At 39.9% G+C, this 13,374-nt stretch overlaps 1 protein-coding gene and 1 pseudogene across 4 annotated transcripts in view; both read right to left on the bottom strand.

Annotated features, from left to right (window-relative positions):
- The window catches only part of RNF24 (ring finger protein 24), an 80,713-nt gene that overhangs the window by 5,008 nt on the left and 62,331 nt on the right, over window positions 1–13,374 (bottom strand). For 2 of the 4 annotated variants that reach the window (XM_038571704.1, XM_038571705.1), the window contains one exon: window positions 866–945. In XM_038571704.1, coding sequence (XP_038427632.1) covers window positions 866–945 — 80 coding nt within the window. Of the gene's footprint in view, window positions 1–865; window positions 946–1,913; window positions 2,102–13,374 lie in introns of all 4 variants that reach the window. The other 2 variants (XR_005377651.1, XM_038571706.1) reach the window with 2 other exon arrangements.
- LOC119865630 lies at window positions 4,894–6,951 on the bottom strand (annotated as a pseudogene).

The raw sequence follows: 13,374 nt of genomic DNA, 5'->3' as shown, positions 1-13,374 counted from the left end.
CATGCCTCATGGGTTGAACACCTCTGTCCCTTATTGCTGGGGGCCATGTGAACACCCAGGTCCCAAGCAGCTCCACCAACAGGCAGACCAGAGCCCCTAGTCTTCTAAAAGGTGATACTAAGAAACCGCAGTCAGTGTGCAATATCCTCAAATTATTCACAACTTTTTAAAGAATGAAATATACTGAGGAGGGTGGTGGGAAGTAGAAAAAATAACTTTTTAATAGAAATAAAAAGAAAATTGTGAAAGAAGAGGGAATATTAATATGTCTGCATGGGAGATGGTCTTACGCTATTTGTATTCATAACTTTATCTTGATTTAAAATAATGATGGTTTTGATTAAAATAAGTTTTTAGTAATAGAAACTTTTGTTGGAAAGTTCCAGTTAAGTAGCTCTTTCTAGCCTGGGCTCTAAGGAGGTGTGGGCTTATCTGGCCCTGTGCCCAAAGTCCTGCCTCGTGGTCATGTTCCACCACCCGGATCCCTTATGTCACATGTACAATTGCACACCCCTCACCCTATAGAGTAGTTCAGCTTTCTGCATTATAGATCAATCATGAAGCTGTCAAGCTTGCCTGGCACTGCCCCAAGCCCACATGTTGCTTGATGTGCCTCAAACTGAGGTCCCTTTATTTTATTTTTATTTTTTAAAAAAGATTTTATTTATTTATGAGAGACACAGAGAGAGGGAGAGTGGCAGAGACAGAGGCAGAGGGAGAAGCAGGCTCCATGCAGGGAGACCGATGTAGGACCTGATCCTGGGACCCCAGGATCATGCCCCGGGCTGAAGGCATGCGCCAAACCGCTGAGCCACCCAGGCGTCCCAACTGAGGTCCCTTTAAAAAATTCCACACCAATACTCACTTTCTGTGGAAGGCATGCTTACATGGACAAATGCCCAACTCATCTCGAGGCTTGAAGTCTTCTAGACACACTGCACAGAGCTGAAAGACATATTCACAGATAAGATAAAGTGTCTGTTAGGTACTTTTGCAGGCCCCAAAGTAAAGTGCAGATCCCTGAGGCCAGCCATTTGAAGGGACTTACAAGGTTCCATAACTCCTTAAGTGAAAGAAACAGGCTCGAATGGGCCAGGTCTTTTGAAGAAGAGTCTCCTGCTCTTCCTGTCATAGATCTTCAAGATGATGGACAGAAGAAGATAGCAAAAGGCAGCTTCCTCTACTTCGGTGTGTCAGAAGACTCTGACTTAGGTTTATACTCAGTAGATAGGCTGAACATAATGCAATTTTCCTGTGGTGGGTGAGGGGCTGACTTTCCCAAGGAGTGCTTTACCTGTTTAGCAGCACAGCCCCTGAGGGGGACAGCTAATGCCCTGGGGCTCTCCTTTGGTTTTTCACCAAAGGTAGAAAATATAAACCATGACACAGCCTGTAGAAACATGCTTTTTATAGTTCCTGGGGCCCCTTGCATGGCCCTGTCCTGTCAGTGGCGTCGTCATATATAAAGTTATTCAATTGGGGCGCCTGGGTGGCTCAGTCAGTTAAGCTGGCTGTCTTGGCTCAGATCATGATTCCAGGGTCCTGGGATGGAGCCCCATATCTGGCTCCCTGCTCAGCAAGGAGTCTCCTCCCTCTCTCTCTGCTACCCCCTGGCTCATGCTCTCTCTCTTTCTCAAATAAATCTTAAAGAACAAAACAAAAAAAGTAGCAGAGTCCTTTGCAATTAAAAAAAAAGTTATTCAAGAAGTTAAACTTTTGAAAATGTAAGATGGGGCCAGGATCACATTCTGACAGGTGGTCAGGCTCCACTGCCTGGAAAGAGGCCTCCTTCACAATCAGGTGCTGGGTTTCAACCACTATTTCTTGGGCATATAACAGCGCCCAGGGACATTAAACATCATTGCATATACCTACTTTACAGATGAGAAACAGAGGCTCAGAGCCATAACCACCTTGACGAGTAGCCGGGCCTGGCTGAGGACTCAGGTCTGTTGCACTTATGTGCTGCTGTATCACTTGTCTCCTGCCCAAAGGTTGAACTCCTCCCTGCTTCTCTGTCCATCTCCAGGGATCCTGGTTCAACTATCATCATTTCTTGTCCATCCTGCTGACATGGCCTCCCTGTTGCTCGTTTTTTAACCTGTAACATGTAACCCAGTCTTCTTAGGTTATGTCACAAGATACATGGCTTTTGGTGCCCCACGGCCAGTGCTGTGAATGTTGGCTTTCCAGCACCCTTTTCTGGGGAGCTCACAGGGCCTTGTGTATACAGCAGCTAGGATCTTCACAGGAAGAGGAAAATAGGTAACTGTCTTATCAGGTTCAGCATTACAATGGAGATAGCAGGGGAGAAGGCAAGACAGTTGGCTTTGGCTCAGATACCCACTAGCTGTGGGACCTCTGCCATCATGATGCCTCTCAAGTTCTGTTCCTTCATCTGTAAGGTGGGGACACTACCTGCCCTACTGTCATCAGTTCAGACTGAGGGAAAGGCTGAGAAGGCAGTAAGGCAGTCTACCATTACCAGTTGTTTTTATTTAAATTTTGTGATGGGAGCACTTTTTTTTTTTTTTAATTGGAGTTCAATTTGCCGACATATAGCATAACACCTATTGCTCATCCCATCAAGTGCCCCCCTCAGTGCCCGTCACCCAGTCACCCCCACCCTGGGAGCACTTTTTTAAAGGCAACTTTTGACCTTTGGAGGAAGGCTGAGAACAAGCTGTGGGTAAAGATAGGACAGTAGCAGTAGCCTTGGGGATGGTCTTTTTGGCCTTTAGCTTCCCATCTATAAAAGGGGATGATGTTCCCACTTTTTAGACTATATGAACAGACCCTTCGGCTTTAAACACCAAGCTTTCTTCCTAGCACAGGGAGGGAAAGTGGGTCAGGATTGCTGGCTCTGCTTCTGGAGATTCAGCACTGATCCTACCAAAGGGCAAGAAGTTGGTCAAGCCACTCATTTTAATTTGCTTATTTTTCAAGGATCCAAAATTAGATTTGTAGCCTTTTCAAAATGGATGATTAATGGTTATAATATACTATTATGTACTTAAATTCCAAAACCATAGACACCTGAAAAAATAAAAAAAGATAAATTCTGACATGTTAAGTGCTAAAGGTGTCCAGAAGCGAAAGGCAGTCACAAAGAGAAAAGACTCAGATCTGACTTCTCTCACAAGTTATGTGAAGGGCTGAACTAATTTTATAACTTAAAAAAAAAATTTATTTATTTGACAGAGAGCATGTGCATAAGCAGGGAGAGTGGCAGAGGGTGAAGGAGAAGCAGGCTCTCCGCTGAGTAGGGAGCCTGATGAGGGGCTCAATCCCAGGACCCTGAAATCATGACCTGAGCCAAAGGCGGATGCTTAGCTGACTGAGCCACTCAGGCACCCTCTAATTTTACAAATTTATTATTATTATTTTTAAAGATTTTATTTATTTATTCATGAGAGACACAGAGAGAGAGAGAGAGAGGCAGAGACACAGGCAGAGGGAGAAGCAGGCTCCATGCAGAGAGCCTGATGTGGGACTCGATCCCGGGACTCCAGGATCACGCCCTGGGCTGAAGGCAAGTGCTAAACTGCTGAGCCACCCAGGAATCCCCTAATTTTACAACTTTATAGATCATATTTTGCAAATCGGCTTTATCTTTCAGTATTTCACTAAGATTGTTTCTCCAGTGTAATTTCCCATACCTTTTTAAAATGGAGATGTAGGTCACATAATATTCATCCCTTTAAAGTATACAATTCAGCAGTTTTTAGTATATTCACAGAATTGTGCAACTATCACCACTATGTCTAATTCCAGAACATTTCATTCCCTGCCCCCAAAGCTGACACCTATACATAGTCACTCCCCATTCCCCCTTCTCCTCAGTTCCTGGCAACCACTAATCAACTTTCTATTTTGATGGATTTTTCTATTCTGGTCATTTCCAGAATGGAATGAAATCATGAAATGCTATCATACAATATGTGGTCTTTTTTGTCTGCCTTCTTTCACTTAGCACAATTCCTTCAACATTCATTCATGGTGTATCATGAGTCAATACTTTATTCATTTTTAAAGCTAAATAGTATTGCGGATATACCATATTTTCTTATCCATTCATTTGTTGATGGCTACTTGGATTGTTTCTACCTTTTGGCTACTGTGAATAATGTTGCTTTAAACAAGTAACTTGAGTTTTTAATTTTCTGGATATGTAGCTAGGAGTAATTGCTAGATCATATGGTAACTATATTTAACTTAAAAAAATTTATAAAATTTATTTATTTGAGAGAGTGAGATAGTGAGAGAGAGCATGAGCAGGGAGGAGAGGGAGAAGTAGGCTCCCCACAGAGCAGGGAGCCCGACATGGGGCTTGATCCCAGGACTCTGGGATCATGACCTGAACCGAAGGCAGACGCTTAACCGACTGAGCCACCCAGGTGCCCCTATATTTATAATTTTGAGGAATTACTAAACAGTTTTCTAAAGTGGTTACATAATTTCATATTCCCACCAGCAGTGTAGGAAGGGTCCAATTCCTCCATATCATCAGATTATTATTTTTTATTATAACTATCCTAGATGGTATGAAGTGGTATTTCATTGAGGTTCTGATCTGCATTTTTCTTTCTTTTTTTTTTTTAAAACCTTTATTTATTCATTCATGAGAGACACAGAGAGAGAGAGAGAGAGAGGCAGAGACACAGGCAGAGGGAGAAGCAGGCTCCATGCAGGGAGCCCGACGTGGGACTCGATCCCGGGTCTCCAGGATCAGGCCCTGGGCCAAAGGCGGCGCTAAACCGCTGAGCCACCCGGGCTGCCCATGATCTGCATTTTTCTAATGACTAATGATGATGTGCTTATTGGTCTGTTGTATACCTTCTTTGGAGAAATGTTCAAAATTCTTTGCCCGTTTCTTTGGTTGGGTTATTTTTCTTTTTATTATTGAGTTGTAAGAGTTCTTTATAAATATTCTAGACACAAATCCCTTATCAGATAGCCAACTGATTTTGACAAAGGTGCAAAAGCATTTCAATGGCAGAAGGATAACTTTCTCAACAGAGAGTGTTGGAGCAACTGGACATCCATAGACATCAAAAGCATGATATCACCCCTAAGCATAAACAACCAAAGGAAAAAATATTGATAAACTGGAATTCATCAAACTAAAACTTTTGTTCTGCAAAAGACCTTGTTAGGATGAAAGGACTGATCCAAAATATTTACAGATCTTTTTATTTTGTAGGTTTTTTATTATTGAGTACTAACAGTTTTTTTTATATTGTGGGTACTAGATTCTTATCAGATACAAGGTCTGCAAATGTTTTCTCCCTGTGGATTGTTTTTGCTTTCTTGATAATGTCCTTTGAAGTACAAGGGTTTTTAAATTTTGATGAAGTTCAATTGATCTATTTTTTTCCTTTGTCTTGTATTCTAGACATTTGAATTCCTTTGCTCTCATAATCTTTGGTGGATTTTATAGAGTTTTCGTTTTTATAAATTTATATCATCTGCAAATATAGTTTTTTCTTCCTTTTTAGTCTGTATGCCTTTTATTACTTTTTCTTGCCTAACTGCTTAGGCAGTACAATGTTGAATAAAAGTGGTAAGAGCAGGGACATCCTCATCTTATTCTGATCTTAGGGGAGAAAGCTTTCAGTCTTTCATCATTAGCTCTGTGTTTTTCATAGATGTCCTTTATTAAGTTGAGGAAATTCCCTTCTATTCCTAGTTTGTTGAATGGTTTTATCATGAAAGAATGTTGACTATTGTCCAGTGCTTTTTCCGCATCTATTGAAGTGGTTTTTTTCTCCCTTTATCTGTTAATAGGGTGTATTATATTGGCTGATTTTCCTTTGTTGACCAACTTTGTATTCCTGGGATAAATTCCATTTGGTTACAGTATATAATTCTTTGTATATGCTTGTGGATTTGGTTTGCTAGTATTCTTGAAGATTTTTTTCACCTATATTCATAAGGGATATTGGTTTTGAGTTCTCTTTTTTTGTGATGTCTTTGTTTTTGACACTAAGGACCTGATAGAATGAGATAGGAAGACTTCCTCATCACTCTTCATTTTTTTTTTTTTTTAAGTCAAAGAATATATCCTAAGATAATATCAGCTCTGCCAGAAGCTGGGATAGGGATATATATTTACTGACTGGTCAGTCTATAGGTGCTTGAGTTTGCCCGTTTTACATGTTAAAAGTCAGAAAAGTTCTTAACTGATGGGTACCTGCAGAAAGCAGAAGGAAGGTGGTGGGTCAAGTACCTCTAAAGTAATTTTTTGCAGCTTGGGGAACAGCAGAAATTTCAAGTCTATGGGGGCAGTAAGCATCATAATGTAATGGCTCCAGACTCAAACAGATAGGGTCACACTCTTTTGGTTTTGTTTTGTGTCCAAAATGTGTTTATTGGGATGGTTTCCCACTCATCTTGATTCAGGGTGCTTTTAGGGATGCTTTTGTCTGAAGGAGCACCCTTTTGTATGCCTTGCTTTTCCTCTTGTAGGTTGGCAGAACACAGTGGAGCAGCCAACACACAAAACTACCATTTGTGCATGGTTAAATCTGGTGGTGATTTTATAGCAACCTGGGCATATCACATCTGTGAATTAGGAAGTGGGGCTCTGCACTAGGTGCATCTTATGTTTCCTCTTTTCTTCTGGACAGGGATGGAGAAGATTCTTTGTGAGGGGCATGTTCTTGTGCGGAGATTGTCACCATGGAAAAAGCTAGAGTCACATTCTTTCTCCATGCTCAGAAGCTGGATAACACGTCCATGCCCATTCTACTTGACTTTTAAATTAAATTAATTTGTGAGAGAGCTCAGCAGGGAGCCCAATGAGGAGCTCAATCCCAGGACCCCAGGATCATGAACTGAGCTGAAGGTAGATACTTAACAGACTGAGCCACCCAGGTGCCCCTCTACTCAACTTCCTTAAATCTCAGTTTCTACAAATGCAAAATAAGGAATAATACTCTCTTATCTAAATTTTTTTTATTTTTTTTTTTAATTTTTTTTTTTATTTATTTATGATAGTCACAGAGAGAGAAAGAGAGAGAGGCAGAGACATAGGCAGAGGGAGAAGCAGGCTCCATGCACCGGGAGCCTGATGTGGGATTCGATCCCGGGTCTCCAGGATCGCGCCCTGGGCCAAAGGCAGGCGCCAAACCGCTGCGCCACCCAGGGATCCCTCTAAATTTTTTTTAAATGTGAGTTCCCTTGCTCTTAAAAGATAATTATATGAAGTAATGGACATCTTGATAATCTTGCCACCTTGTATGCTGATTCCATTCCATGACACAGAGATTATATCCGTAAATAAGACATGTTTGAGGAAACAATGGCTTTATGGGGACTATAGAATGTATATTGGACTAGTATCCAACTAGTGCACGATCTCTAAAATGCCTAAGAAGGCAGGCTTTGATAATTTCCAGGTGGCTGATAACAGTCTATAAATTTACCTCAAATGCAAACTGGGGAATGGAGAGTTATGTGGGGAAGACAATGTCACACAATGAAAATGACCCATAGCTCAGGTGATTCAGCCAAAATAGTTTTCTTTTATTTTTATTTTTTAAAAAGATTTTATTTATTTATTCATAAGACACACACACACACACACACACACACACACACACACACGTAGGCAGAGATACAGGCAGAGGGAGAAGCAGGCTCCATGCAGGGAGCCTAACATGGGACTCGATCCCGGGTCTCCAGGATCACGCCCTGGGCTGAAGGCAGTGCTAAACCACTGAGCCACCCGGGATGCCCAATGGTTTTCTTTAAACAGATCCTATGGTGGGCACTCAATATCATTATACCTTTCCTTGAATGGTTATGAGGGTATCACATCTTCTGCAGAGGCAACATTTCTAGTTCAGAGGAGTCATTTAAAGTTGGAATCTTTGAGAGTTATGAAAGCAACCTAAATATGGCTGTGCTATTCAGGAAAGATCCAACTTTCCTGTTCCAAACTGAAGTATAGTGGGTAGTCCTTTCAATGGTCCTTAAGTGTTTGTGTCCTTGATCCATACTCTATATACCTCATTAACTTGTAACCTTCTTTCCCATGGGATCAATGTTCCTTGATAGAAGGGAGGGACTACTATATCCTACCCACTCAATCTCTAGGGTCCTATATACTGTCAGTACCTTCTATAGGCTTTGACAGTTATAAATAAAAAAAAATATAACATCCTGATGGGATTTTCAATGTACACAGACATAATACGACAGATATTGCATAAAGGGAAAAAGGTGAAGGTATCTGTATATGGAAGGTTTCTACATTTCAATTGAAGTGCTAAAAACCGGATTCTGAGTATTTTCTTTGTAATCCACTAAAATATTACATAGAAAAGATAAAGTCAAAATGACAATAGATTCTAAAAATTGATTACTAAAATGGATTACTAAAAATGTTCAAATAACCCAAAGAAAGCAGGAATAGGGAAAAAGAATGACAGAGGGAAAAGCAGAAGACAATACAGCCGCAGACCTAATTCCAAACATCAAAAATTGTCTAAACACACCAATTAAAACAAAGACTGGCAGAATGGGTTAAAGAAAAAAACCCCCACCATAACCCAACTTTATGCAATCTATAAGAAAACTCACTTCAAATATAATTACATAGGGTAGATTGAAAATAAAAAGATGGAAGAAGACATACCATGCAAACATTAATCAAAAGAAAGCTAGTGGTGCTATGTATTTTTTTTAAAGGAATTCATTCTTGGGATCCCTGGGTGGCGCAGCGGTTTAGCACCTGCCTTTGGCCCAGGGCGCGATCCTGGGGATCCAGGATCGAATCCCACGTTGGGCTTCCGGTGCATGGAGCCTGCTTCTCCCTCTGCCTGTGTCTCTGCCTCTCTCTCTCTCTGTGTGACTATCATAAATAAATAAAAATTAAAAAAAAAAGGAGTTCATTCTTTTTATTTTTTTTTGAGAGAGCGAGAGGGAGAAAGAAAGCGAAAGCGGGGAGAAGCAGAGGGAGAGAATCTTCAAGCAGACTCCCCACTGAGCGGGGAGCCCAACACAGGGCTTGATCTCACAACCCATGAGATAATGACCTGAGCTAAAATCAAGAGTCAGATGCTTAACTGACTGAACCACCCAGGCGCCCCAGCTGGGGGTGCTATATTAATATCAGGCAAATATTTCAAAGCAGAGAAAACCGCCAGAGATGAAGAGGGATATTACAATTTCAATAAAGGGTCAATTCATCAAGAAGACACAATCCTAAGAATCCTAAATCTGTATGCAGCTAACAGAGCCTTATACAAATAAGTAAATAAACAGAAAGACATGATGTGTTTATAGATTAGAAGATGCAACATGGTAAAGATGTCAAATTCCCCCTGATTTATACAGATTTAATGCAATACAAATCAAAATCCCAGAAGGATTTATTCTTTTTTGGAAATATAGACTAGCTGATGCGACAATTTATGTGGAAGAGCAAGGGACTAGACAAGCTATAACAGTTTTAGTAAAGAAGAATAAAGTTAGAGGAATCACACTGCCTCATTTTAAGACTTCTAATAAAACTATAGTAAGCTTTATTAGTAAATCTACATTAAGATGTGATATTGAAAAAGGAATGAGTGTATAAATCAATGGAACAGAATAGAGAATCCGGAAATAGAGTCATTAAATATGGCCATTTGATTTCTGACAAAGGAAATTTAATGGAGAAAGCAACTACTCACCAAAACTAAAGTTGGGTGACTGTGGAGAACAAATCAAAGACTAAATGCAAATAGAGAGCAGATCATAAACTAATGTCAAGACTCCCAGGCTTTTCTTGAAGAAACCGATTTGGCAACAACTGGCTTGTATTCTCCCATGGCAACAATCAGCTAGATCTGAATGCTGGCAATTTCTTTAACAGGACTTGCATGCCCCAGTGTGTCTCAGCTTCCACAGCACCCTTCTCCTTTTCTTGACACCAAGACTTCATTAGATGCCATTTATTAACCCACCTGCATGATTGTTCTATTGTTTCTCTTAGAGATCTCCTTTAGATTTATGTCTCTATGAAAAGATGGAGAAGGGACGCCTGGGTGGCTCAGCAGTTAAGCATCTGCCCAGGGTGTGATCCTGGAGTCCCAGGATGGAGTCCCACATCGGGCTCCCTGCATGGAGCCTGCTTTTCTCTCTGCCTATGTCTCTGCCTCTCTCTCTCTGTGTCTCTCATGAATAAATAATTAAAATCTCTCTAAAAAAAAAAAAAACTTGAAGAAAGGGCCTTCAATTATATATATATAAAAGATGGAGAAATAAAAACAGGGAAGACTATGGGTACTGAGAGAATTATTTTTCCTTATAGAAGGACAATATATTCTTATGTTTTGATTATGTATATAGTATTTCCTTGGCTTCACTTAGTATAAGTGTTATTTGACTCCTATACTGGTAGAAAAAGTTAAACAAAAATGATATAGTCACAGCTACAGAGCCAACTGTCTAAGAAGCTGGGGTGGGGGGTGGTGGTGTCTGGGCATCTGAGTCTGCAAGGTCCCAGGAAAGCTCCCTTAGGGGAGCAATAGCCAAGAAGTAGCTGTATGACTGCAATATCAGACCCTTTTCAAGAACTTCTCAGCATATATCCCACATAACACACAGCACCCTTCTGCACCCTCCAGTGTGACTTTCTCATTTAGAGTCTCCTCTACCAGACTATTAACTGGTTAAGAGCAGAAATTAGTATTTTATGCTTCTTTGTGTGTCTGTAGTTTAGTACAGTGTCTGACATGTTTTATGTATTCAATAACTCTAAAATTATTATTATTTTTTTTGAAGAGGGGAGTGGGTAGAGACAGAGGAAGAAGGAAAGAGAAAATCCCAAGGATGCTCCACACCCAGTGTGGAGCCTGACAGTGTGGGCTCAATCTCACAACGCTAGTATCATGACCTGAGCCAAAATCAAGAGTTGGATGCCTAACCAACTGAGCCACCCAGGTACCCCAACTCTAAAATTATTTTAAAAGTAATATATTAGCGGGATCCCTGGGTGGTGCAGCGGTTTGGCGCCTGCCTTTGGCCCAGGGCGCGATCCTGGAGACCCGGGATCGAATACCACGTCGGGCTCTTGGTGCATGGAGCCTGCTTCTCCCTCTGCCTATGTCTCTGCCTCTCTCTCTCTCTGTGTGACTATCATAAATAAAAATTTTAAAAAAAGTAATATATTAGCTTATTTTCCTTCTTTAAGAATCCATTACATACAAAACTAACATCTCTTTCGATCAACTTCCCCTAATCTTTTTTCTTCTCTCCCTCCAGATAACTGTATGTCCTTTTCAAACCCAGTAAAAAATACTTTGTAGTATGCATATAAATCCTTGAACAATATAGTGTTTATTTTAGTTTACATATGTGATATAAGCATTTATATCACTTTGTGACTTGCTTTTTTGCATCCCACTAAAGATCTATCCCAATTGACACATTTACAGACAGAGCTCAATACTTAATTTTACCTATTTTATAGTACCTCATTGTATGAATCAATCACTGTATCAGGTTTCCTTCCTTCCCTCCCTCTCTTGGTGAATAATATTCCAGTATATGGTGTTTTATGTATTCACCCACCACTGACGGACACTTAACTTGTCTTTGATTTTTCACTATTGTAATTATTCACTAATAACAGTATCCATGTTGAAATTCCACATGCTTACACAGGACCAAGCTATATTATTAGGCTACAGTAATGTACACACACACACACAAGTCTGACAAAATAGTTTCATCACCAAGAAATGTAATTGGAAAGGACCAGATGAATTGCAAAAAATACAGGATTGCCCCTAGAAACAAGCTGTCGAGCAAAGTTAGGTTTTCCCAGTTACCAGTTTCAAATAATGGGGAGAGGGGATCAGTAGCTGGTCAGACTCAGCAAAATTGGAATGGGTGGGTACAAATGGGATGCTAACTTTGATACAGAATGATGCAACACAATGTACTCATTCAGATAAAGACCCATTCTAAACTAGTGGATCAAACCAATAAGGAAGACTTCTGCTCATGAGGAACGTGGTTCTTTAATATTGATAACATTTGTCAGAATGTCATCTTTGTATTTATGGTCCTCAATGAGACCCCAAGCAGAAAAGAGATCATCCTCTATTACTTTATGTTAATTTGGGAAAATTTAAAAATCAAACAGTAAATGATGCTTGGGTTTAATCCAAGGTTAGGTCTAAAACACTGTAACCAACTCTTTGATAAAAAAAAAAAATATGCAAAAAGAACAAAGGAGTAGTAGACATTTTCAAAATATTTTACAATAATATAAACCATTATTTTATTATTATTCAAATAATTTCACAAATTAACTCTCTTTGAGGAGACTGCAGTGTAGCTGCCCCACAGTTATATAAAATAGATAATGTAATGTGCAGCTTTCCAAGTCCTTGTTTTACAAACCAATTCAAAAACTCAGAGGAAGGAAGAGAAAAGGACCCTAAAATTAAAAATTCTCAACAATTATAGTCAGAAATACAAGGAGTAAAATGGAAATTCTTCCAGGCATGTGTCTGAAAGCACACAGCAGGATAGACACACACTTTTGTATTTATGTTACAAAGCATCATAACATAATGAACACCTGGAAACCAACCATGCAACTACATTAGTAGGCAATCCCAAGGAATCATATCTCCTCTTAGGTTCTTCTCTATTCTATCCTCTTGCCTTATCTCCCCGAAACCCCACCCCCATGAAGCAATCACTACCTCTTTTGTACCATTTATACAAAAGATTACTAGGAACATTTTCAAGAGTGAAATTAGTGCAAATTCGTCTTGAGTCAATGGAATATTACTCAGCTATTAGAAATGACAAATACCCACCATTTGCTTCAACGTGGATGGAACTGGAGGGTATTATGCTGAGTGAAGTAAGTCAGTCGGAGAAGGATAAACATTATATGTTCTCATTCATTTGGGGAATATAAATAATAGTGAAAGGGAATATAGGGGAAGGGAGAAGAAATGTGTGGGAAATATCAGAAAGGGAGACAGAACGTAAAGACTGCTAACTCTGGGAAACGAACTAGGGGTGGTAGAAGGGGAGGAGGGCGGGGGGTGGGAGTGAATGGGTGACGGGCACTGGGGGTTATTCTGTATGTTAGTAAATTGAACACCAATAAAAAATTTAAAAAAAATTCGTCTTGAGTAGAAAACCTAATTTATATCTATTTCCTACTCATATCAGGGATAGCACATAGCATCCCTACTGTGATGAAATCTTATATTAGCACCATCTCTATTAGAAATCTTCTCATGATTGAGATTCATCTCACAATTGATTTTTATGGACCTCACTCTCAAATGTTCTAGCAAGTTGATCAAAATAAGCCTAACATTTTTTAACTTCTGAAAATAAAGATGGTTAAGCATA

The sequence above is a fragment of the Canis lupus genome, chromosome 24 (genome assembly GCF_011100685.1).
Source record: "Canis lupus familiaris isolate Mischka breed German Shepherd chromosome 24, alternate assembly UU_Cfam_GSD_1.0, whole genome shotgun sequence".
Classification (NCBI taxonomy): Eukaryota; Metazoa; Chordata; class Mammalia; order Carnivora; family Canidae; genus Canis; species Canis lupus.
The sequence above is the reverse complement of the archived record's forward strand: the minus strand, read 5'-3'. Positions and strand labels throughout refer to the sequence as shown.